The sequence below is a fragment of the Acromyrmex echinatior genome, chromosome 3 (assembly GCF_024713525.1).
Source record: "Acromyrmex echinatior isolate Ae372 chromosome 3, ASM2471352v2, whole genome shotgun sequence".
Taxonomy (NCBI): domain Eukaryota; kingdom Metazoa; phylum Arthropoda; class Insecta; order Hymenoptera; family Formicidae; genus Acromyrmex; species Acromyrmex echinatior.
This window is the reverse complement of record NC_141854.1, coordinates 3789750-3814382: the sequence shown is the minus strand read 5'-3', so window position 1 is coordinate 3814382 and position 24633 is coordinate 3789750. Positions and strand designations below refer to the sequence as shown.

The following is a 24633-nucleotide window of genomic DNA, read 5'->3' as shown; positions in this document are numbered from 1 at the left end:
GCAAGAATTCTTTCAGTCGACCGACATTAATTGTCATTGAATGCATGCATAAATTGAGCTCGTGATTTCATCTCGAGCATGATCTTAATCCTCGTTAAAATCATCGATTTGGCGTTCTTTGTTCTTTTAAAAACCAATTCGTTACACGCAAACAGGCACTGGTAATGGACAATCGAAAGTTCTAGAACAATTCAATTCGCGCACGCGAGCGCCGCGCTCCGACGAATACGTCACGCGCTGTCACCAATCCCACGCACGGATTTTCTGTCGCGCATGACTGTTACGTTGAACGTCGTTAGAAAAGAATCCAAAGTGCCAATCAATTTTGTACACCTAATGTCACGTAATAATTACGATTGTGGCAAAATTTTATTGGATTTTTCCCAAAAAAGAAAGCTCAGGCCGAAAGCAATAAATGCTTCTATCTCGCCGTCCTCCTTCTTACTTCTAAAAGTTCTTAGAGTTCTTAGAGTCATAGTCTTGCTACTATATCGCTTCGTAAAACCGCCGTGCTACTGGTTAGTGAAAACCGCTATAAAACGAATCTTTTCGAGAAGTGCCGAGAAAATCGCCGAGATTTTCTATCACCGCGATTCCAAATACAATTTGGTAAAGGTGACCGCATTCAATATTCTGTTAATCTAATATTTAATTAATTATATTTTTTGACTTTGTAACTGTGCATATTAAAGAAAATTCTTTTGTTAAATTACAAAGAAACGAAGTTCTCTTTACTGTCGCTTATCATATCAACCGTGTGCCGTTTTCTCACTCGAATCTTTCGCGCGGTGCGCTCTCGCACAATCTTATTAAATAAACAATAAATAATTTAAATCGGATTCAAATTTTAAAACGATTAATAACAGTAAGATTAAGGCTAATGAAAGTCAGCGCGAAAATGGATGCGCATAAATATATTAATTCATATAAAATAATTTATAGTAATAAACGATGTACAGCTTTATCACAAATTTTTGAACGTTTTTGAACGTTTCCACTCTGTTTGGAGTCATCCTCAGCAATTATACGTATTCACGTTCAATATTGATTAAACGATTGATGAGTCACTCCATCATCCGTCCATGATGAGTCACTATTAGGTTCCCAAAATTGTAGTAAATTTTCATCTATTTATTGTAAAAATTAAAATCTCGAACTACCCTTTTTTAGTAACAGTAAGCTCAATAGATTTATCAAGGTTTAGAAAGATATTTTTCTAAAAAATTGTAATAAAAATGTAGTATAAAATTGAATGTAAAGACTGTAACGCTTCTTATAGACTGTAACTCAGTCAGAGTAGAAAATTAAAGCTTTAGAATTGCAGAACATAGCAATTATATAAATTATATAAATTGCATTACCAGCAAATCAGTAATTACAGACCACAGAACTGAGTTTAATCATGAATTTGATTGGGAGAATGTCCAAATTCTGGATCACAAGAGAATCTTAAAAACGTTTAATTTCTGAGAAAGCGAATATACTTATGCAAAAGAATGGTCTGAATCTGCGCTCAGATATAGATGGACTACATTATGTCTATGTTACGATGTCGAAATCGACCAATTAGCTTTATATTTTGTCCTTATATTTTATATATACTAATATTCTGCTCTTAGAAAATTTATTTCATATCTTAAGTTAGGTTTAATCTTTTATACAATTAATGTATATTCTATATATGTATATTCTCTTTTGTATATTGTTATTTATGACATATAAATATTGTTTTTATCACGTTTACCTCTGTAAAATTGAAATGATCCTTAGAAACCATTCGAAACTCCTAATTATCTATTGTAAATTAATTAGGTGCTCGCAGCATGATTAATTTATTATTTAGTGAATTTATATTTACCAAAGCTTCATGGTTGACGTCTGTTTGAGGTGAATTACTCACATTCTGGATGATTATTCCTTCATTATATATTGTTACAATTTCTATAATTTTACATATCAGATTCCGCTACAGTTTCGGGAACCTGATAGTGACTCATCATGAACAGATCGTTTAACTAATATGAGCGTGAATACGTATAACTTGCTGAGGATGACTCCAAGAGAATGGAAACATTCAAGAATTCGTAATAAAGCTGCACATCATTTATTATGAAATATTTTATATGAATTAATATTTATGCGCACCCAATTTTCGCGCTGATTCTCATTAGCCTTAATCTAACTATTATTTATCATCTTATTAAATGTTTTTAAATTTTTTTAGCATACATTTCAGTAACTTTAATTACTTTAATTAGAATTTTTTTATAATAAAAGAATAAACAATAATAAATTCTTATATTATAGCTTTGCAATTATGTTTTATTATATAGTAATTATATATACAATGAGACAAATAATAAAGCAATTTTATTTTTATAAACCAAATTATTCTTGTGAAAATTAAATCTCTTTAAAAACATACACACACACACACACACACACACACACACACACACATTTTAAAGAGATTTTCGTTTTATTGTGAGAATAAACGTCCGTATTTCCATCGGTTTCAAGAGAACATTAATTACATTGTCATGAATTTCCACAGTTTGTCTACTTTCTTCTTCATTCTGGATTATATCATTCATCTCTGATTCCCATTTCATAGGTTTATTGTCGCTCAATAACTGATTAGCCCCTAATGTGGTTTCTTTGATCGATTCAATTGAAAATGTCGAGAACAGATTCTGTTGAGATAAGATAAAAGAATTATAAAAAAATTTTTCTTTTATTGTAAAGACAGCTTCTTTACTTACTTTATTATTAATAATTCTGATTAATTATCACAATCAAATTTTTGTAACATGTTGTTAGTAATTGCAAAAATATATAATTAAAGATTTATTTTTAGAAGAATAAAAATTTACCTGAATGTTAACTTCTACTGGTTGAGACATTCGCTGACCCTCACCGACTTCAAAGAGATGCTCCAATCTTAATAAAATTGTGTCATCTTTCCAAGGTTCTAAAGTAAGAATATGCACATTCGGTGGCAATGCTTTATTGAGACCAGAAGTCTGTAATAATATACATATAAATGTCTATTAATGAAAACATGCCGAAATCATTTCTTTTACATTTTCTTACAAAATAATTGACAACCCGTCAAAAATGATATTAGAATCGACATCAAGTCGCAATCATCAAATTCAACGTCGAAATGATCAAATTCGACATCGATTCGACATCGATTCCATTATCATTTCTCACTGAGAATGATATAAATTATAACAAATTTTGATTATTTTAACCTCTTCAATCTGATTTTATTAGAATTATATTTAAAAAAATTTTTTTTAAATTCAATTTATAATTTAATAAGTAACTTTAAATAAATAATTTTTTTCAAAATTTTGACGATTTTTTTCATATACTATGTATTGTGCTCAAGCAACGGCACAACTTTGTTGCTTTCAGTAAATCCTCGAAAACTCTTACCTCATGAAATCTGCAAGTATTTATTAGCTCGTTTTACTATTTTTTAATCGCAAAATCAGAATTGGGCGCCAGGTGAGAGCGTGTCACTCTCGCAAAATATCATAGACATTTTACTTAAAATTTCTTAAAGAGAAAAAAAAAGATTCGCAAACAGCTCTGATAACCGACTACTTAGCTACTATATTGAGAAGGTGGTTCTTTGAAAACGACTGGATTTTCGGAGAGTGAGTAGAACTACTTTGCAATAAATTACACAGAAATTAGTAATAACAAGAAATCATAAGTATATTCTATCAATCTTCGAGAATTTTCCATACACGCTTGATAAGATTACAGCAATGATACTAGGGTTTGACAAGATAGGCTCAACCCAATAAAATCTACCCTAATCGAACCTACTAAAAAAGTCCACTTAAAAAACCCAAGATGAAATGCCAATGTGCTTGGAGCGAAATTACATCACTGCCACGAAGCGCCATTGTATAATAAAACATTCAAAATAATACAAGTTTTTAACGTACAAGATCAAGTTTTTTTATAGAGAAATTTTTAGAAATTTCAATTTTTTCAAAACTATAAAAAATTTCAAACTAATACAGTTTTTATTCTATAAATCGTAGAGTAAACAAACAAAAACTGAAATTTTTGCCTTAAAATGCATTTACGTAAAATTATTAAAAGCTATGTATGACTTTTCCTTCAATTATTTATTAAATTATAATGTATAAAATTTATGATTTAAAAAAAATGTTATTTTCTTGAAAAAATCCACAAAAAATTTATTATAACTCTATTATAAATAACAAATATTTGGTTGGCAAGGAAGTAATTGCGTTTTTTTAGCTCAAAGTTGTATATAAAATATCTTCGTCAATAATGAATAAAATTTAAATTTAAAAAAAGAGTTTTAAAGCTCGAAATCTCTACTTTTAAAAGCTTACCACATTTTTTAAGTTTATGTGAGTTTGGTAATTTTTACATACCAAAAATTACGAGCTGAAAAAGACGGAAAATTTTCTTCTCACTTTGTGGGTTTGTGGTAACGTGCCCAATTGAGAAAATTTTCTCAATTATCTATCGTGAAAGTTTGATACTTTTCCTACAAAATCGTTTTTTTTAAATATTCCTACGATTTTTGATTATTGAGTTATCGCGGATTAAATAAAACAATCATTTTGATTGATCACTTTAATTGCTCATAACTCTATTAAAAATTGTCGTATGGCAATTTAAAAAAGAGATTCTTAAAGCTGAAACTGTATTCAAGATATATTTATATTGGTTGGTAAGAAAGTAATTGCAGTTTTTACTGATAAATATCTTTAAAAAAAAAACGCAATTACTTTCTTGCCAACCAAATATTCTGAGATTTCATGATAAAGGTTTTTTGATTTTTAGAAAATAAAAAAAGTTATTTAATTTAGTTTACTTTTAGTTTCAATTTTTATTCTTCTTCAAATATTAATTGTAGTAATTACAAAATGTATTAAATCTTTATTTTTATTTTTTTGAGCAAATTTACAAAAAAATCTATGCGTATAACAAACATTTTAAGGCCACACATGTGATGGAATTATTTTTTGTCAAACAATGAAATTAAATAAAAAATGATCGGGCTCAAAGACTGATCGGGTCGATTTAGTATGGAATACTTCTTATATAGATATATATACGTGTATTATATCTATTAATTAATAAATTAAATCAAATTAATTAAATTAAAATTAATTCATAATATAATTATCTCTTATATTATATTGAATAGTAAATCTTGTTAATTATTAGTGGACTATAAAGAATGAAAATGCCTAAAACCCGGAAAAACCCTAAATGTAATGCGCGATAAGAAAGCGTCTTAATTTCATTGCGGAGATCGTCTGTAAAGATTTTGCGACAGGCAAGTTTCAAAAAACGTAACGATATTAATATAGCGATAAAATATATTATAATAATGATAATATATAGAGCGATATCACTCGCGCGCCTCCATAGATAATTCCACACCTTCGAATTTAAAAAAATCACGTATTGATTGAAAATAATCTGTTATGTGATTTACTTATCTTAATTAAATGACTTTGTTATGTAACTTTGTGATGTAATTTTTTTCAGTAGGGAGTTTTTCATTTCTCGTCCTTGCTATCTTCATTTCTAACCCGTTAGTCCGGTAAGACGACGCAAAATTTACAAAGGACCTCAAGAAGCCATCAATAATTCTATAGAAACTCACAACAATAATAGCGCACGAAAAATACGGAAATAATAATAAAAATGTGCGCAGACACGCCCGCATCCTTAAATCGCAGGACGTAAATGCCGCGCTTTCTTGGTCGGATTCTGTGATCTTTGTGATGGACGGAAAAATGTTATGTCATAGTACATTAGATTTCAAATAATGTCGATAGAATTAAATAATTTCAACGGAAAATGTCTTCAAAATTTATGTATGTTATGTACGCGGGGTCTGAATAGTCTGAAGGGGTTAAGCAAAAAGTCTTAAATAAAAAATTCTTAAAAATAAATACACACACAATTACAAATAATACTGTATCTTTTGTATTAAAATAAAAATTAAATATTATACGTACTAAATTTTTGAGTACAGCACTTATGTTTTCGATATTGGTCAAATTAACTGAAGCACCTAAAATCCACGGATGCAGGGCCAACTTAAGCGCCAATTCCTTTTCCTTCAATACGAATGTATCCGTGTTTTTCACTTTACCTCCAAAGAGATAATGCGTACCTCTCACTACTAAACCTTCACCAAAAGCAGTTTCATTCAATGCTTCACCTACACCAAATGCATCGTCCTTTAGAAGTCTTCGATGAAGCTAAAAGCAATTTTATTATATACATTAGTTATATAATTTATTTGATTTCGTGTTATATATATATATATAATATAAACACTGAGAAAAAAATATAATCAATTTTAATAAATATTTAGTTCAATATTGCCAATTAAACATTTACTTACAGTAAATAAATATTTATTCAGTAAAGAAAAATGATTGTTAAATCAAATTAACTTTTCTTGTATCAAATAAATATATTACATCTTTATATTTAATAAATATTTAATTGACAGTATTCAACTAAATATTTATTAAAATTGATTATATTTTTTTCAGTGTATATATTCTTACAATTTTATATATTATAGTAAAATACGCACACATAAAAGATAAATCTACAATAATTAATGATAATCAATAATGTCTTTTTTATGATAATAAACTTACATTAATTTCTAATTTATGTTGTAAGTGCAAAGTAATATTTAAAAATGAAATTGTCCAAATATAGACTTTAAATTAAATTTTTATAAAATTTATGATGTACAACCTACTTTAGATATAATTTCATACTGAATTTTATTTTGTCAATCAACTTCATTTTGAAATAAATTTTACTTATTACAATATGATCTTACATTAGTCTTATATGAAATATAATATTTCATTATATTAAATAATTATACATACATATTTTATAATAACTTAAATTTTATAAGAAATAGCAAATATAATAATTACAAAAATTGATCAATTGAATTTGAACATTTACCATCAGTTCAACGTCGCCGTCCTCTAAACTGCTTCCCCCCTGGGCACGATCAACAAGAATATTTAATTTCAATTGCTTGTTTTCATCTTTGAGTGTAATTTTACTGGTCACTGGATAATAATTGCCAGATATCGGCTCCATCAATTCCAAATTCCATGTTGGTCGATAATTTCTCACACGCTTTAACATCTCTCTTCCATTACTGTCCGTGTAAAACGTTTTGTCTGTTTGTAGATTGCTGGAGTACCTCGTGACTATCTCTTTACCAATCTTATCCCTAAAATAAAACAATTTATAATCATTATTTAATCAATTTTTTATATTTATTCAGATTCAGATTTTATAATTTTTATTTATAACATTCAGAAAAGTTTTATATATACATGAAAAGAACGCTTTTGCTGAAATATTTAAATTAGAAATTAAAAATTTAACTAGGTAGATTTGAAAATAATTTTGTTAAACAATTATTTAGAATATTTAAGCATTAACAATATTGGCAAAAGTTTTAATATTCTAGTAATCTGTTTAAGCCCTATATAATAATTTTGATAATTCGAACAAAATTATATTCAGATCTGTAACTAAATTCTTAAATATTCCAAAACCGTTTTTTCTGCGTAGAAATATATAAAATATAAAATAAAAAATATAATGTATTAGGTGTTGGAATTAATTCGTAGCGTTTTTTAATGAAAGAATGTTATTTATTTCACATGAGCATTAAAAAATACATTAATGAAAGTACTTCCCATCACTTGTAAAACGCTACGAATTAATTCCAACACCTAATAATTAATTAGGCTTAACAATATTAAATGCTAATATTAAACACTTATAAATAGAAAATATTTTACCATTAGTATATTACTAAGAATATACGTAGAATTTTGTACAATTAAAAAAAAGAGAAAGAATTTTAAATTAAATTTTAGAGATTTTAGAGTTTCGCATTGCATAGATAAGAATTAAGTATTGAGATAAGTACTTGATAGGTATTGGTCCAACGAGCCAATCAAATTCAATATGCTGTTCTTCTGAATAAATTCGAACTACTTGACTAACCCAATCGTTTATTGTATGATGAAGTTCTTGCACAACAGGACCTATAAAAAATAAATTTTATGAAGTATTGCATTTATGACCATTAGAAATAAAATTGGTTCAAAATAAATTCTGTTGATAATACCTTTATATATCTTATACGATCCACTGTATGCAAAATTCCTGGCCGATAATTCTTTAGGTCTAAAGATATACGCACCAGATGATCTATTAATAAAGTTCTTGTTATTACCCTCTGCTCCTATGTAGTAGTGGAAAGATTGTACGACGTTCATGTTTTGCTTATTCCAGTGTACTGTTAGGTTACCATTGGTATTAACGGATATATTATACAACTAAAAATTTGTATTTCGATTTAATTTGACTTAACAATTCAATTGTTATTTTCGAGATTATTTGATGAATGACTTGCTTTATCTCTCTAAGACTAATTTTATTATGTTATAAAAAAAGATTATAAAATTGACTATCGAAATAAAAAAATTATTCGTAAAGTTTGTGAAGTGTCATAATTATTTGTCTTATAAAATCTTTTATGCATTTATCAATATAGAATAGGTTTCATTAATAATTTTTATAAGAGTGTTTCAAATATATATGAACAAAATCTTTTGTTGTGTAAGTACGAATCAACATTGGTAAACATATTATACTTACACTAATTGTAAGTGACTGGTGAGTATCTATTTATGCCCTATGTATATTACTTATAGGATAAGTCCCTTAAGACCCCCCCCCCCCTCCTCGGTTATCCGAATATATCCCATAGTTTTGGAGATAAGAAAAAATGTTTCAGATGAAAGTGGAACGGTTTCAAGGAAAACAGAATAATGAAAATTGAAATGAATCAATTGATGGAAAGAAAACACATAGATGCTTATTTAAAAAATTATCCATTTTGCATACATATTTTTTTTAAAGTAAACTATGTGTTTTCCTTTCACCAATTGATTCATTTTATTATTTTGTTCAAAAGTATTAAGATATGATTATTAAAAAATTAATAGTTTTTTAACATTTACGAGTTATTTAACATTTTATGCCAGAATAAAGTATAAAATATCTCATAAACTATTGATTTTTTGATATCTCTACCTTAATACTTTTATATGCAGAATAATTAGAGGAATCGTATCGTGTGAAAAAATTAACAATTCCATTTTAAAAAAATGACCTTTATATCTTTTTGACGCCTCCATCTAGAAAAAAGATATGATCAAACACATCTCCCTTGAAATCATTCCACTTTTACTTTAAATATTTTTTCGTATCTCCAAAATTGTGGGTGTTATTCTGGTGAGCGATCTTAAGTGACTCACCCACTCGCAGCAATTTGTTTCTGTAATCGCTGTTGCAATGTTTGAACAATAGTATTGAATCGTTCATGTATCAAATTTGATCAAATTTTATCAAATGTCGATGTCTAAGTTTTGCGAATAAAAAAACGTCGAAATTTTGTGTAAACTGCGTGTACAATTTAAAAAAGAGAACTATAAAAGATTGCGTAATAACACTGTTAGAAATAAATTAACTTTCATTAACTTAAATTTCATTAACTTTTGCACACTATTAAAAATTTTATAAAATTTAATATACTTTTAAATTACATAAATTTGAATTTAATTTTATGACATTAAATTACATTAAATTTAATGTATTTATAAAAATATATTTATGTACATGTATATGAAATTTAATGTATTTTTTATGAAATTTACTATATTTTTCATAAAATTTTATGAAATTTAATGTGTACGTTCGTTACATTTAAGTAACTACTGTAACTATTGTAACTTGGGTTTCAGTTAAATTATTCATTACTTTTAATTACGTTCATAACCACAGGCTTCATTTACATGTAAAGGAAGCATTTCTAACAGTAAGCGCTTGGTACTATTAAATAAAATACCATTACGCACTTATGCCTTCGATAATAGGTCTGTTTTTTATTGCTGCATTCTGAACTAATGCAATGAATTGAAATAAAACAAATGTTGTTTCACTTCAACTTATTGCACTGTGTGTACCAGTTCAGAAAGTGCAACAATAAAAAACAGACCTAATGTTTCTTTTCCGAATTGTGTATGCAGTTTACGCAAAATTTCGATGACTTTAACATTTTCATTTGTGAGAAACATAACTGATCAACATAAATTTGAACGTGTCGTGCAAAGGCACTCGATATACTAAACATTTATTTGAACATTGCAACAACAATTATAGAAATAATTGTTGCGAGTCTACAGCTATGTAGGGCGTGAAACAGTGACATTTCCACTTGTCATTCAGTGTAAATACATCTACCAACATTAATTTGAACTTTTCACGCAAAAAAAATGTTGTTTATATTTGAACCACCCTTGTATTAAACAAAATTTAATATAATTTAAATATGCTATTATTTGACAATTAATTAATTTGTTTGTCTAGTTTATAATAAGAAGAGGGGAAATAATATTTTAATGGTGTATAATATACATTATATTTTAACGTGATTTATATTATACATTTGTGTGGATCTATTTACCTCATTACTTATAAAGCTGGCTGACTGAGGTTGTTCAACTACATTTTCTTGTGTCTTTTTGGCGATGGCATAAGCTAACATACCGAGAGGAGGAATATCTGAAGCGCGGAAAACGACTTCGTTTGTCGCGTTGCTTTTTCTTCCTGGAATTTTTTGAACTCCTTCGGGAATTGGTACTATCTGTACGGTTGGATATACTCCTGTTTAATCAAACTCTATGTTATGCATAGCAAAAGTTTATTAAAATTATTTTAAATTAAACAAAAAATAATACGCGCAATTAATATATTTTTTATACATATTTTTAAAAATGACTATATTAATACCATATAATACAATAAAATTTACTTTAACCATGTAAAATTAATTATTGTAAAAATAGCATAAAGACTACGTATTACTTGATACTTTGATCTATTTCATATAGAAAATATTGCATACATTCTGTAATTATGATATAAAAATACTTGTAATTTGTAAATATATATTTACGTTCCTATTTTAGAAATTCTGGTCTCTCTTTCTAACTATATTCTTTTAATTCTTTCTATTTTCTTTTACTATCTCTAACTATTTCTTATGCTTTTAAATCTTTGAACGGTAAGTATATCTTTTAATTGATGGAAGAAGAATTAGAATTGTCTATCTGTTTCTTGTCACATTGAAGATGACTCAAAGTAAAAATATCTGAGTGTTATATAAATAGTTTATATTATCTTTTTACGATAAAGATTCTTTTTACGATTATTATGAAATATGTTTATAGTGTTAATTCCACTGCACTGTTAACTGCGGCGGCTATTAATCTTATTTGATTGATTTGATACTTATATTAGTTTATTTCATATTATGATATTTTAGAGTGTATGTGAACATACCATCAGTGAGTGATCGAACAACATAAGAATTTCCTTGAACGGGGACGCGAATGTAAGTAGAAACAGGCCTGCTTAGAGGGTTGTATACTAAAGCCATAAATGTATCATTTTTTTCGGAAAATGCACACGAGCTAATATTTAATTGCAAACATGTGAATATTTTAAAGGATGCTGCTGTACTATTTTCCATTCCTGACCATTTCCTGTTTCATAAACATTGATAAAAACTTTTTAAATGTTATAAAATAACATAGTAGATTTGTAATGTTTGTATATACAGGGTGTTCAGTAAGTTTTGACAAAGCGCTCGTATGTAGATAGAACGGATTAAACTGAGTCGAAAAGTCAATTATTATTTTTCAATTTTTGCAATAGTTAACAAGATATTAATTACTATAAATCACTGAACATTGTTTTTTAATAATTTTTTACTCAAATACTATCAATTTTACAGAAAAATAGCAAGACACAAAAATTTTTTATTTTCTTCTCAAAAAGTTCTGAGAATTTTTTTTCAGAATTTTTATACTGTATTTTCTAATGTTGGTAAAAATACTTACCAATAAGAAAATGTAATACTAAAAAGGTGATAAAAAATTCTGAAAAAATTTTTAGAGCTCTATGAGAAGAAAATAAATAATTTTTGTCTCTTGCTGTTCTTCTGTAAAGTTAATAGTATTTGAGTAAAAAATTAATGAAGACTAATATTCAGCAATTTATTAATTAATATCTTGTTAACTATTGTGAAAATTGCAAAAAGATAATGGACTCAGTTTAGTCCGCTCTATCCACACGCGTTTTATCAAAACTTACCAGACACCCTTGTATATATGTATATTAGACTGAGAAACAAAATTTTTTTTAATCGGCCTTTCAGCTCAAAAGCTTCCATTTTATATCAAAAGAACATCCCTAAATTTGTATTAAAAAATATTAAGATTTAGAGATCGCTAGTGAACGATTTTTAAATCAAAATTTTAATTTTTATTAATATAATATATGTTTGATTTGATGGAAAAATAACTTAATCCGGATTTTAAATATGGTACTGTATGTTTTTTGGTCGCTGAACATAATGCAATAATTCATTTAACTCTATGATATACGTCTTAAGAAATATAGCTCGATTAATGTGAAAAAATGACTAAATTTCGAGTTTAGCAAGATTTCAAGAATTCAAATGGATCGTTACTCCCCTCAATTTGTAGGTCTGTTCACCCAGAACAAGATCTCCAGTTGGAATCTTCCTGGAAAATCTCCTACAGAATCTTTAAAAGTTGCATTTAACTGAATTATAAAACATTTTTAAGAATAAAACAAATTTTTCCTTAAAAAAGTTCTAAAGTATATATTTGTATGTATTTTGTGATTTTGACATCCTCAAATGCCTCAATTTGATGATAAAAAAACTCTATTAGAAAATGAAATGAATACATAATACAAAAAAACATGATTTAAGTAACTGAAATAAACTACATATTATGTATTGTAGTATATCTTTTCTTTATTATATATTTGAGGATGTCAAAATCATAAAATGATATACTTTAGAAACTTGTAAAAAAAATTTTTCTATCCTTAAAAACGTTTTGTAATCCAGTCAAATGTAACTTTTAAAAGTTTTGTAAGAGATCCTGAGAAAATTCTTGGATCATGTTCTGAGTGAACAGACTTACAATTTGAGAAGAATGATAACCCATTTGAACGCTTGAAACCTTGCTAAAATCGACCTTGAATTCGAAATTTGGTCATTTTTTCACATTAATCGGGCTGTATATTTATTTCTTAAAGCATATATCGTAGAGGTAAATGAATTATTGAATCGTGTTCAGTGATTAAAAAAACATACAGTATCACATTTAAAATCCACATTTAAAACATACAGTACCACATTTAAAATTTAAGCCATTTTTGCATTAAATCAAACATATATTAAGAAAAATCAAAATTTTGATTTAAGAATCGTTTACTAGCGACCTCTAAATCTTAAATATTTTTTGATAAAAATTTAGGAGTATTCTTTTGGTATAAAATGGAAGCTTTAAAATGGAACTCAGAGGCCAATTAAAATAAAAAGACTTTTTTTTCCTTCATATATATATATATATTAGACTGATAAGGAAAAAAGTTTTTTATACTTGTATATATATAATATCCCAACAGAACATCCCAACAGAATGTCTAAAATTGACGCATAAGACATCTTTAAGATATTTTTCAGAATTTTTTATGAAATATCTTAAAGATGTTTCTTAAAGATATTTTAAAATTGTCTCATGCGTCAATTTTAGACATTCTACTCAATGGATTGGTAGAGAATATTTTATACCCTATAGCTTTCGAAATTATTTCTCCAGCGTGATCCATACTCTCATATAATATACGAGAGTAATCGTTCGCAACAAATTGTTTTTCAGTACCGCTGACGGCATCATGATGTTGCATCACTCCCATTGCTTCGCGAAAAAGTTCCAAGGACTCGTCATAATTTTTTAAATTTGTTAGGACAACGAGTTGTTTGCTTGCCTAAAAATAAGCAGTTTATTATTTTGAAAATATTACTCACTTTAATTTGATAAATCAAAATTTTAATTATCTTTGATCATCTTACTTGCAACATATTATTCCCTTCACGTTCAAAGTATTTCACGGTTGGTCTCGATGAAAAGTAGCCAGTCCAATAAGAGTGAGGATCGCTCGCATATGGAAAGAAGTCATCGCTCTTAGTGGGCCACTGAAGATTCAAATCGTTCAAGGCCTTCAAGTAGCACAAGGGTGTCGAGTAAATTACATTTACTACAGAACCATTGCGCTGATTAGTGTATCTGAAAAGATTACAAAAGAATTTTTAGAGTCAAATTATATAAAATATGTTAATATTTTCGAATTATTTTATTAAGATTCGATAATAATTTTAATTGAATTATTTTAAATTAAAATATTGACATAAAATCCGCAAAATTTTTTAATTTAACGTTACATGTTATAAACTCATCTATGTTCTAACTCTAATATTAATATCTGATAACATTTCTTTAATCTCTTAATTACTAAAATTAATATACTTTAAAAGTCTTCTCTAACTTTACCTTAAGATCTTTATGGAGGGAGGAATATATCTTCATTAAATCATATTTACATGCTCTTGTTCACAATGACCAGTTAAACTAATACGACTATTACTTAACTAATTAATTATAGCAAATATTAAAGCAAATATTAAAGCAAATATAAAAGCAATTAAAACAAATATTGGAATATTAAAACAGCAAATAGCAAAGCAAAATATTATCAAAATATATATTACGTGTAAAATCTTATTCCATTTTCAGTTTTCATAAATTTTAACAAATTTTTAGTACAGTAGAGTTAATATGATGCTTTTAAAACAAAATTTGTTTAAAAAATTGATGAAAGAGGATTAATTATTAATTATGTGCTGCTTTATATTAAAATTTAAAATTGTTTATATTATAATATAAATAATATTATATTAATATTATATTAATAATATTATATACAATATTATATTAATTGTATTAACATTTTTATATTGAAAAGACATCTTATGATACATATTTCATTAAAATATTTCGTTGTTAAAATATTACGTTTTTCTTTAACCATGTTTACAAACGTGGTTAAAGAAAAAAAAACGAAATTTCTCATATCCATACAATTAATTTTTTAGAAAAAAATTTGCATTTTCCACACATTTCGATATTATTTATAATTTTCTTTACTTTCTTTAATCATTATTTTTGATTAACTGTTAGTTTATGAGCCGATATATTAAAAATTAAGAAATCAACATAAAATTATATTACATTCTTTTTTAATAATTCTTGCATTTTTATATTTAATAAAATTTTATTTAATAAATTTAATGTTGAAAAAGAATATTTAACCTTTTGCAAAAAAATATTATTTTATACTTTTTTCTTCCCTGATAGCAAGTTACGTCATTTTGTCATCATTTTGACGTCAAAATGACGTCAGGATTAATATTTAATATTTAATATTTTCTCTTTCTATTAAATATTGAGATTCACACAAATTTCAAATTTCAAATTTCATAATAAAATTTTAAGGTAATTATTTAGATTAAAGAACTTTACCGATGACCTTGACATATGTTGTGACATTATGACCTCCGATAGATTTTAGGTCGATCGTTTTTCGTTAAAAAGTTATCAACAAAAAAAGTTTTAAAAATAATACTTTATTTTTATTACATATTTCAGAAATACTCAGAAATATTCGGAAAGTTTAATGGTATGTAATAACCTAACTCTAATTTAACCTAATTATGGTTGGATTAGGGTTAGATTATTATATATCCATGGTATATAATACAAACACAATTTTTATTCTCTGCTTTAAAATATGTTTATTATTCATGTACTGTAGGGGGGTGAGAGTCGAAGGTGAGAGTCGTGCGTCCCTTCGCAGGGAAAAAAGGGGGTGAAAGTCGCCTCGATTGACTGAAAGTCGTGCATCCTTTTGCAGGAGGGAGAAGGGTGAGAGTCACCCTTTTGCAGGAGGAGGAAGGTGAGAGTCGCTTTAGATGAAAATCATGCGCCCTTTTGCAGAGGGGGAGGGAAGGCGAGGGTCACTTCAACAAAACGAGCGACTCTCACCTCCTCCCTCCTGTAAAGGAGCGCACGACTTTCACCTTCGACTTTCACCCTCCTACAGTGCACGAATAGTAAACATATTTTAAAGCAGGGAATTCTTGTGTTATATAGCTGAACTTTTTTTGTTAATAACTTTTTAACAAAGAACGACCGCCACCTAAAACCTGTCAGAGGTTACTCAGGGCTATGATCTTGACAACATATATCAAGGTTAAGATCATTGACGAGGTGTTAATCTGAGTAATTACCAATTTTAATAACATTTTAATATCCATTATAAGTAATATTAATGTTTGATAACGTTTTTTTAGAAAATTAATTTTTAATATAATTAATTTTTTTTACTTGTCCTATATTACGGATATTTCAAATCCGTTTAATCCAAATCCCAAATAAAAATCTATTTAATCTAAGATTCAAATAAAATTTAAAGTTAGTAAAGATATTAAGTATATAATTGCCAAAGTCAAATTTAGCAGAAATATTTTGTTGTATTAATAGTGACTTACTTGATCAGCTTATCTAAGTTACCGAATACCATGTCAGCCTGTTGATAATGGAAATCGTCCCCCATAGTGAGAATAATGTGATTAGTTTTGTAAGCACGTGCTTGAATCTGTGCGTATGCCAGGAACAGCTCCACCTGCCAATCGTACATAATTTTTACTTACCGTGGCACGAAGATTGGATTTCATCATTCGCGATTGTAAAAATCACTTCTGTCTTTTATCCCTTTCTGCCTTACTAGCGATGTCGTCCTTTGCGAAGCAATAATATTGCTTTCTTTTTTACTCGTAAGCGTCGAATATATTTAGAAAAGTATGAATTGGAAAATTTAAGCATTTGGCGTTAATACCTTATCAGCTTGTCCAAATTCATGAAGTACATTTCCGCGTGCTGATAAGTGAAATCTCCTCCCATTGTGAATATAATATGTTTTGTGCGGTAATGACTAGCTTGCGTAACTGCATATCTCAAAAAATCATCGATCTAGCACAGAAATATATTGTGTAGATTATGATTTTTGCATAAAACAAATCTAAAAACAACCTCTTTAAAAAAAAATATACGCCAAGTGCAATAAAAAAATATCAAATATTATATTTCTTTTAATAAAAAACAGATACGAAATAAATGCAATAATTGCAAATAGTTTTAATTTGAATAGTTTTATGTTTTAACTATAAAATGTATGTATTTTAAACACATTATTTTTTATTAACAAGAAAATCTCAAAGAGACTATGCCCAGTTTTATAAGGGAATTTACACCTCGGATGAACAACTTTGACACATACCTAAAATTTTAAGGTATCAAAAGAGAATAAAAAATTCCATAAACCCAATTTTATAGGAGAGGTTTCCTAAGTGTACTATCCAAAGTTCACTTATCCAAGGCACCTTTCCGCGGTGACGGCAATAACGGATTGTATCAAAAATATTGAAATAATATCTAAAATGTATTTGGTACAGTTCATTAATCCGGCATCCCTAGTCGCGATTCATGCTGTCATGTCACAGAAATTCGGATTTGCTTGTAATGACGGCGATGCCGCTAGAGTTCGCCCTGGGGGGAAAGATGGACAAGTGGCGAATGTACTCCAATCGGTGTAAACCAGCCTTTAATACGAGGTCACTCCGAAGCAGCTACTAATCGTGATGAGATCCACTGTGGGCAATGTGGAAAATATTTAAAAAACCAATCGTGCGAACATTTGTTGGCTGGAGAAGTGCTAGATTTCTTGGAACAAAAGCCTAGTAATTCCACAAGAGCCACTCAACACATTTAAATATATGTCATGCTTGTTGGTGCTATTATAAAAGAAAATGTACTGAAACGAGAGATGGAAACGTTACAGTTAAAAATATTGAACTGCAGCTTCTTTGTCAAATCAATTAAAACCTTTTGTTTCACAAACACTTTGAGTGTTTCTCTCTCCCCTCTTCATCGATTAATATATATTACTTATAACTATTCATTTGGAATCCAAAAAAGATTTTAGTTGTCTTTATCAAGATTGGGCATATTCCAGATACTAGATGATTCGAGAAATCGAATAAAACCAATCCTACATGGCACGCAATACATGATCATAATAGCGAACTTCGAACAACTGTACTACTTAAGAGACTCATTTTACAAAGTTGTGCATATGGAACTTTTTAATCCTTTTTTTATGCTCTACAATTTTAGCTAGGTCTCAATGCTGTTCAGCTGGGACCCAAACTGAGCATAGTCCTTTCTGATTTTTAATTAAATTTTTACACACATATTTTAGTTTGGAAATTTATATAATTATTCCCTATCAAAAATATTTTGAGAATCGATATCACTATACTCTCAGGCACAGAAAAGGATTTTTTTTATACATATAAATACAAAGTCTTTTCATCATTTAAGTTTTATCATTAAAATCAAAATTTCCAAGCGGTAAAGGTTCTCTATTAAATATTTATATTGCTTTTGATAATTGTAAAAATTTTTATAAAAACTTTTTTTATTAAAAATATATTTTGTTAATGTCTAATAATTAGAAATAAATTGGTATAAAGCATCGCATAAGCCTTAGTTGTTAATTAACGCTTGAGATGACCTCGTTAGTTTATCGCTAAGAAGTAACGTCAATAATTATCATTTTGCGATATGTTACATACCCTTCTGTCAATGTTGTAGTCTGGGCTATCAGGGTCATCAATCATTGGTTCATCATTGCATAAAATATCGAAGCAAAATCCTGGTGGTGGACTGTAAGTGTTGAACATCGCAGTCGTGAACAAATCCGCTCGCTTACCTAGAAGTAAAATTGAATATTGTATAATTTTATTCATTATGTAATATATGTTTGTTTTGTCTGCAAGAAGAACCTATTTTTACAGAGTGTTTCATCACGGAAAGATGTTAAAACTAATCAACTGTTATTTTCGAATATGTTCAGTTATTGAAAAAACAAAAATTGCGTTGAAAAAAGGAATGTCTGCAATGTTTAATGGATATAAATAAAATTTAATAAAATATTTATATATAAATTTACTATATTGATTAAAAATTGCTAATAACCCTAATAATTAATATTTTCAAAGTGCGATCATTTGTACAAAACTAATATTTTTTTATAAAAACTTTTTCTAACATGTTATTTTTAATATTGCTGACAATCTTTTTAATTTAGTTGCTACTAAATCTGGTACTATTTTTGAATCATGTTACGGTCTTAAAAAATAATCATTTGCTTACTTAATTATTAGCATATTTTTCATCCATAAAATGAACTTATATATAAACATTATACACAAACATTTAAAATTTTATTTGTACTCATTAAAAATTATAGATTTTTTTTTCAATGCAATTAAATTTTTCTTTCTTTTATAATTATTATTGTTCACTATTATCAAAGATACTTTTTTACCTAAATTTGGACTGCTTTTCCAGATAAATTCCATCATTTTGTTATTCAATCTTTTCTCTTTATCCTGATAATCGATACGACCAAATAGCATTCCATCAAATCCCATCTGCGCGAATAAAGAAGCTTGTTCTCTGGAATGACCAAAAGGATCTATTTGCCACCCAATACGTGGTCTGGCACAACTTCCGAATGTGTCGTTGAGTCGCCTATACAGATCAAGAATCAGCAACATATAAATTAAACTGATTCTAAATAAGAATTTATATAAAAATTTATAAAATGTGTCTAGAAAACGAAATTTATACATTTATGCATTGTGCATATATTAAATTAAACAATGAAAATAAAAATAAAAATTACATTATGATTGATACTCAATATTGATGCATTATATTACATTTATATGTTTGAGAGATATAGATATAATTTATATTACTATATCTATAAAATTATATTTTTTGAAATATTTATAGATTTCAATTCCCAAATTGCCGCGACAGAAAGAAAAAAATTCTTTTTTGACTCCCGATTTATAAAATGAATTCCTGTTTTCTCCCATTTCTGTTCAAAAAGTATTCTTGAGAGTTCCAAAAGATTTCACTTTTATGTTACCAATTGTGAGTTCTTTTTAAAATTCGAAAAATATTCTTTTTCTAATCTTTTTGTATTTTTTAATTTTGTATAAGAATTAATAAATCACATTTATATATATCTCAGTTTTTATCTCAAATATTACTTTTATTAAAGGTAACACATATATAAATATGTATATAAATATTTGTACATATTTTTAAATTTTTTGAGTTTATTTCAAATAATTTATGTTAATTCATAAAGAATTATTTAAGAAGATAAATATTTTTTTAGAATTAAAATGGATCAATTGTGTTATCTGGATTATATTTTATGTTTTATATATATATATATATATATATATATATATATATATATCAATAGAATTATCATATAATAGATAAATAAGAAAAATATATATCGTAGGATGATCCACAGATCTAATCTAAATAAACTAGAACATTTCTGATTGAAAAGTAGTACAAAAGTAGGACACACTAAGATTCAAAAGTAGAATAAAAAAGAGGACATTTTAGATTAAATTATAGTATAAAATAAGTTGTATAATTGAAATCAAAAATATAAGAAAAAGAGTACATTTAAAAATCCTAAGAACATGAAAACATGTATTTAGTGTTAGCAAAAGTAAATATGCCGAATAGAGGAGACAGCCCCGACCTTGATCCTAAGTAACCTCCAATAAGTTTTAGCCGTCGTTCGTTATTCGTTAATAAGTTATTAACAAAAAAAGTTTAAAAAAATAAAAAAATAATGTATTATTTCTGTTATAATGAAAGTTATAAACTCATGTAGAATCTGGCTTTGTGTTGTACAGTGTATGCGTGGATGCAGTGGGTTCCGCCCCTCCCCTTGCGAGGGACTCCAAAAAAAAAACCTAAGCCAATCCATTTTTTACTTTCGCACGGAAAATTATAAATTTACAAAGTAATGTTCAACATAGATTTACAACTTTCTACGCGTTGCGAGAGTCACTGCGTATCAAAATATATATGGGTACAAAAATTATGTTTTATTTCTATTATATTTTTCACGCGAAGCGACTCTCACCCCTCCCCCCCTCCTCTTTGCAAAGGGATGTACGATTTTCAACCGAAGCTGACTTTCACCCCCTTTCCCTCTGCAAAGGGACGTAACTCTCATCTTCGATTCTCACCCCCCTACAGCATACAATATTTTTGAGAAATATTTCTGAAAAATGTAGTAGGAATAAAATGTTATTTTAAAAACTTTTTTGGTTAATAACTCTTTAACGAAGGACGACCGCCACCTAAAACCTGTCGGAAAGTTTAATACAACTATAATATGAGTCCCTGCTTTAAAATGTTTGTTATTCGTGTACTGTAGGGGAATGAGAGTTGAAGGTGAGAGTCCGCCCTTATCCAGGGGAGAGGGGGAGATGAGAGTCGCTTCAGATGAAAAATGTATAGTAAAAATAAAATATAATTTTTCAAACTTTTTTGTTAATAACTTTTTAATAAATGACGACGGCTAAAATTTGTTGGAGGTTATTCAGGATCTTGACAACGTATGTTAAGATCATCGGGACTGTTTCCTCTATTCGGCATATTTACCTTAGCAAAAAAAATGGCTTTAATATGATATAATAATACCTAATAATTTTTAAATTTTATTATAAATACATATTAATCATTACTATATATTTTATTTGCGATGAGCTTAATAATTTCTGGTCCTCTTGTTCTCTCTTTCTCAAAATGAGTACATCCGAACACGCTAAAAATCCAACCGGAAAAAAAAAAAAGAATACATGTCGAAAAAATCGGATGTCTGGTCACGATCACTCTATTCATATATGTGACTCCGGCCTAATTTCTATCGAGGGTTTAAATCGGATCAGAATGTAAGAATCAACCAACTACAGTCGAGTATTCCTCAGTTACAGTCGAATAACTTTAAACCTTCGGTGGAAATTAGGCCAGTGTCTCGTTTACTCCCAAGTCCCAAAAGTAGTACAAAAAAAGAGTACACATTGAAATTATCTTCCAGATATTCGAGAAAAAGAATATGAATAATCACTCTAATATATCGTAAATTATTATTTATTATACTCAGTTTCGAGGCTCTCACTAACGTGTTTTTATTTGTGTGCGTGTGCATGCGTATGAACCTATATATTTATACCTGAATCCCCATGTAAACTGATCCACTAATGAATGATAATGAGTACAAGCTTCGTCGTTCATGCTCCATGCTCCTCCAATGATTTCCAATCGCCCTTCGTTGATTAGCATTTTGACGTCAGCACGTACCTTTTCATCTTGCCGTAACCACCATTTCCAAAAGAAAGCGGTTTCCACATAAATAAATCTGCAGAAGTAATTGAGTAATATAAAATTTATGTTATAATATATGTTAAATAATATAAAATTTGTGAAATTTTCTTTATAAAGAAAATTGAAAATATCATAAGCTTTAAAAATGTCAAACTTATAAAAATAATAGGTGTGATAACATTATCTATATTTTATATCTACTCTGAAATGGAATGTTTTTTTGTATATACATATATGTATGTTGGCCTTATGAATCTTTATCGCATTTGTGATTATTTTAGATTAAATTACCTTCTGCTCGGATCAGCTAGCAGTGCTTTGATAACACTGTCGAGAATATACTGCACACCAGCCTTTTGAATTGTAGAGTGACCTCGGTAAATACAAAAAAAAATACAAAATTTTTATTTAACAACATTGTAAAAAATGAAATCTATAAATATTTAAATCTAGTAAATAATAAAAAATAACAAATCTTTAATCTTTCTTATAAAATAATATGACATTACTATACATATAGTGATACATGTAATATCATTCAAATCTTCTAAGATATTTCTGAGTTTCTAAAGAGCTTTTAAGCTTTCATATCACGCACGCACGTATACGCACGCACGCACGCACGCACGCACGCACGCACGCACGCACGCACGCACGCACGCATGCACGCACCCACGCACGCACGCACGCACGCACGCACGCACGCACGCACACACACACACACACACAAAGAAGTAATAATGATCATAACCAAAACAATCCTTCAATTATATTAATTAAAATATTATAACTGTGTGTAAAATGCATTATTTTCTTATATAATATTTTTTAGTATTATTATATTTCCTCTCTTTCTTAAAAATACAAATAAATATATTTTCCTTTTGTCATAGTTTCATAATTTCATTATTAGTTTTATATATTCTTTGTAATTATATAGTTTTATCATTTACTTACTTCCAAAGTAATATTGATCGACAGTCTTTAACCAACCGACATCGTCGTGAGTATGTGGAACTATGTGAATATTAAGTTTCTTAGGATGTGTAGGATGACACGCCTGAAATTGATAAAATATGTGCTAGATATATTCTATCTTTTGTAATTAGTTATAAAATTTTATAATATGATACATATCAGATGAATTAAATTAATGGTAAATACATATATAGTATGACGCATCCACCTCCGATTTTCCTGTAATTTTATAAATTTGTGTTTTTACGCGTAGAATATATTCCGAGAAAGGAAATTATCGCTTGAGTTCCATTTTTTTTAAATTTCGAAGTTTTTTGATGTCAGTAATTAGCAAAATATATGATAATTATAAAATATAAATAATAATTATAAATAATATTTATTTATAATTTTAAAGAAATGTTAGACTTAAATTCTAATCCATATAAAAAAAATTAAAAAGGTAAAAAAATTTTAATCACAAACTATTCTGTTATACTGCAAATTATACAAGAAAAACAAATTTTTGTTTTAATTAATTAAAGCAAAAAAATTTTTTTTTTTTTAAAGAATAAAAAAGAATATAAATTTTAAATCACAATTATTCTCTGCTATAATTTAAATTATATAAAAACTAATTTTTGATGAAATTAGTAATTAATTAAAACAGATAAGCTTTATTTTACTTCTAGGAATTTATTGATGTTAGAGCATATATAATGCATAATTATCTTTAAACTTTAAAAATAAAAAAAAACAGAGTAATGATTTTCTTTCTCAGAATATAATCTGTGCATGGAAATATACAAATTTACAAATTACAGGAAAATTGGAGGTGGAGATACTGCATAATTACCAAATTAATTACTAAATTAGTTTAATAAAAACGCAATTTTTATCATTACGTAGCAGAACATTTAAATATAACATATAAATTCGAAATTGAATCTTTGAAAGCGGAATTACAATTTGTGTTATATGCTTAATTATTTTAATTAGCAATTAATTTACCTCATAGCCACACTTCTTGGTAGCCTCTGGTGTAGTTTGTGGTATTCGTGCTGTATCGCCAGAGGCAAAAAACTGTGTGAACGTCAGTAATAAAAGAAAAAACGGAAAATTGTATCGCAACATAGCGAAGATGGTTGCTTCTTCCGACACACAACGAATGTAACTAATGAGATAATGAAGCTGTCATCCTATACTTATATCGTTGACGGACCTCACCATGATAGCTTGCCGCAGCAGATAAAAGACG

The 24633-nt window shown here is 27.8% G+C and overlaps 1 protein-coding gene across 2 annotated transcripts; it reads right to left on the bottom strand.

Annotated features, from left to right (window-relative positions):
- Positions 1-2293: 2293 nt before the first annotated feature.
- On the bottom strand, positions 2294-24617 carry LManII (Lysosomal alpha-mannosidase II). Of its 2 annotated transcripts, none has more exons than XM_011070318.2 (17): positions 24387-24617; positions 23376-23478; positions 22710-22791; positions 22267-22452; positions 19531-19736; positions 18776-18912; positions 16978-17111; positions 14096-14309; positions 13814-14010; positions 11485-11687; positions 10607-10806; positions 8204-8414; positions 8003-8120; positions 7015-7291; positions 6033-6278; positions 2874-3023; positions 2294-2693 (listed from the first exon to the last, which is right to left on the bottom strand). In XM_011070318.2, exons 1-17 carry the CDS (start codon positions 24507-24509, stop codon positions 2463-2465), a joined length of 3018 nt encoding a protein of 1005 aa, XP_011068620.1. In that variant the 5' UTR covers positions 24510-24617; the 3' UTR covers positions 2294-2462. The 2 variants fall into 2 exon arrangements, with proteins under 2 accessions (XP_011068620.1, XP_011068619.1); XM_011070317.2 differs by lacking the exon at positions 16978-17111 and adding an exon at positions 16631-16764 and having other exon boundaries at positions 24387-24613.
- Positions 24618-24633: the final 16 nt, after the last annotated feature.

What these genes read in the sequence shown, in the direction of transcription:
- LManII (XM_011070318.2), bottom strand. Translation starts at nt 24,509, where the DNA reads ATGTTGCGATACAATTTTCCGTTTTTTCTTTTATTACTGACGTTCACA. An exon ending in CCAAGAAGTGTGGCTATGAG is followed by an intron (nt 23,479 to 24,386) that starts GTAAATTAATTG and finishes TATCAATTTCAG; the next exon opens with GCGTGTCATCCTACACATCC. An exon ending in TGTTCGATCACTCACTGATG is followed by an intron (nt 10,807 to 11,484) that starts GTATGTTCACAT and finishes TTGATTAAACAG; the next exon opens with GAGTATATCCAACCGTACAG.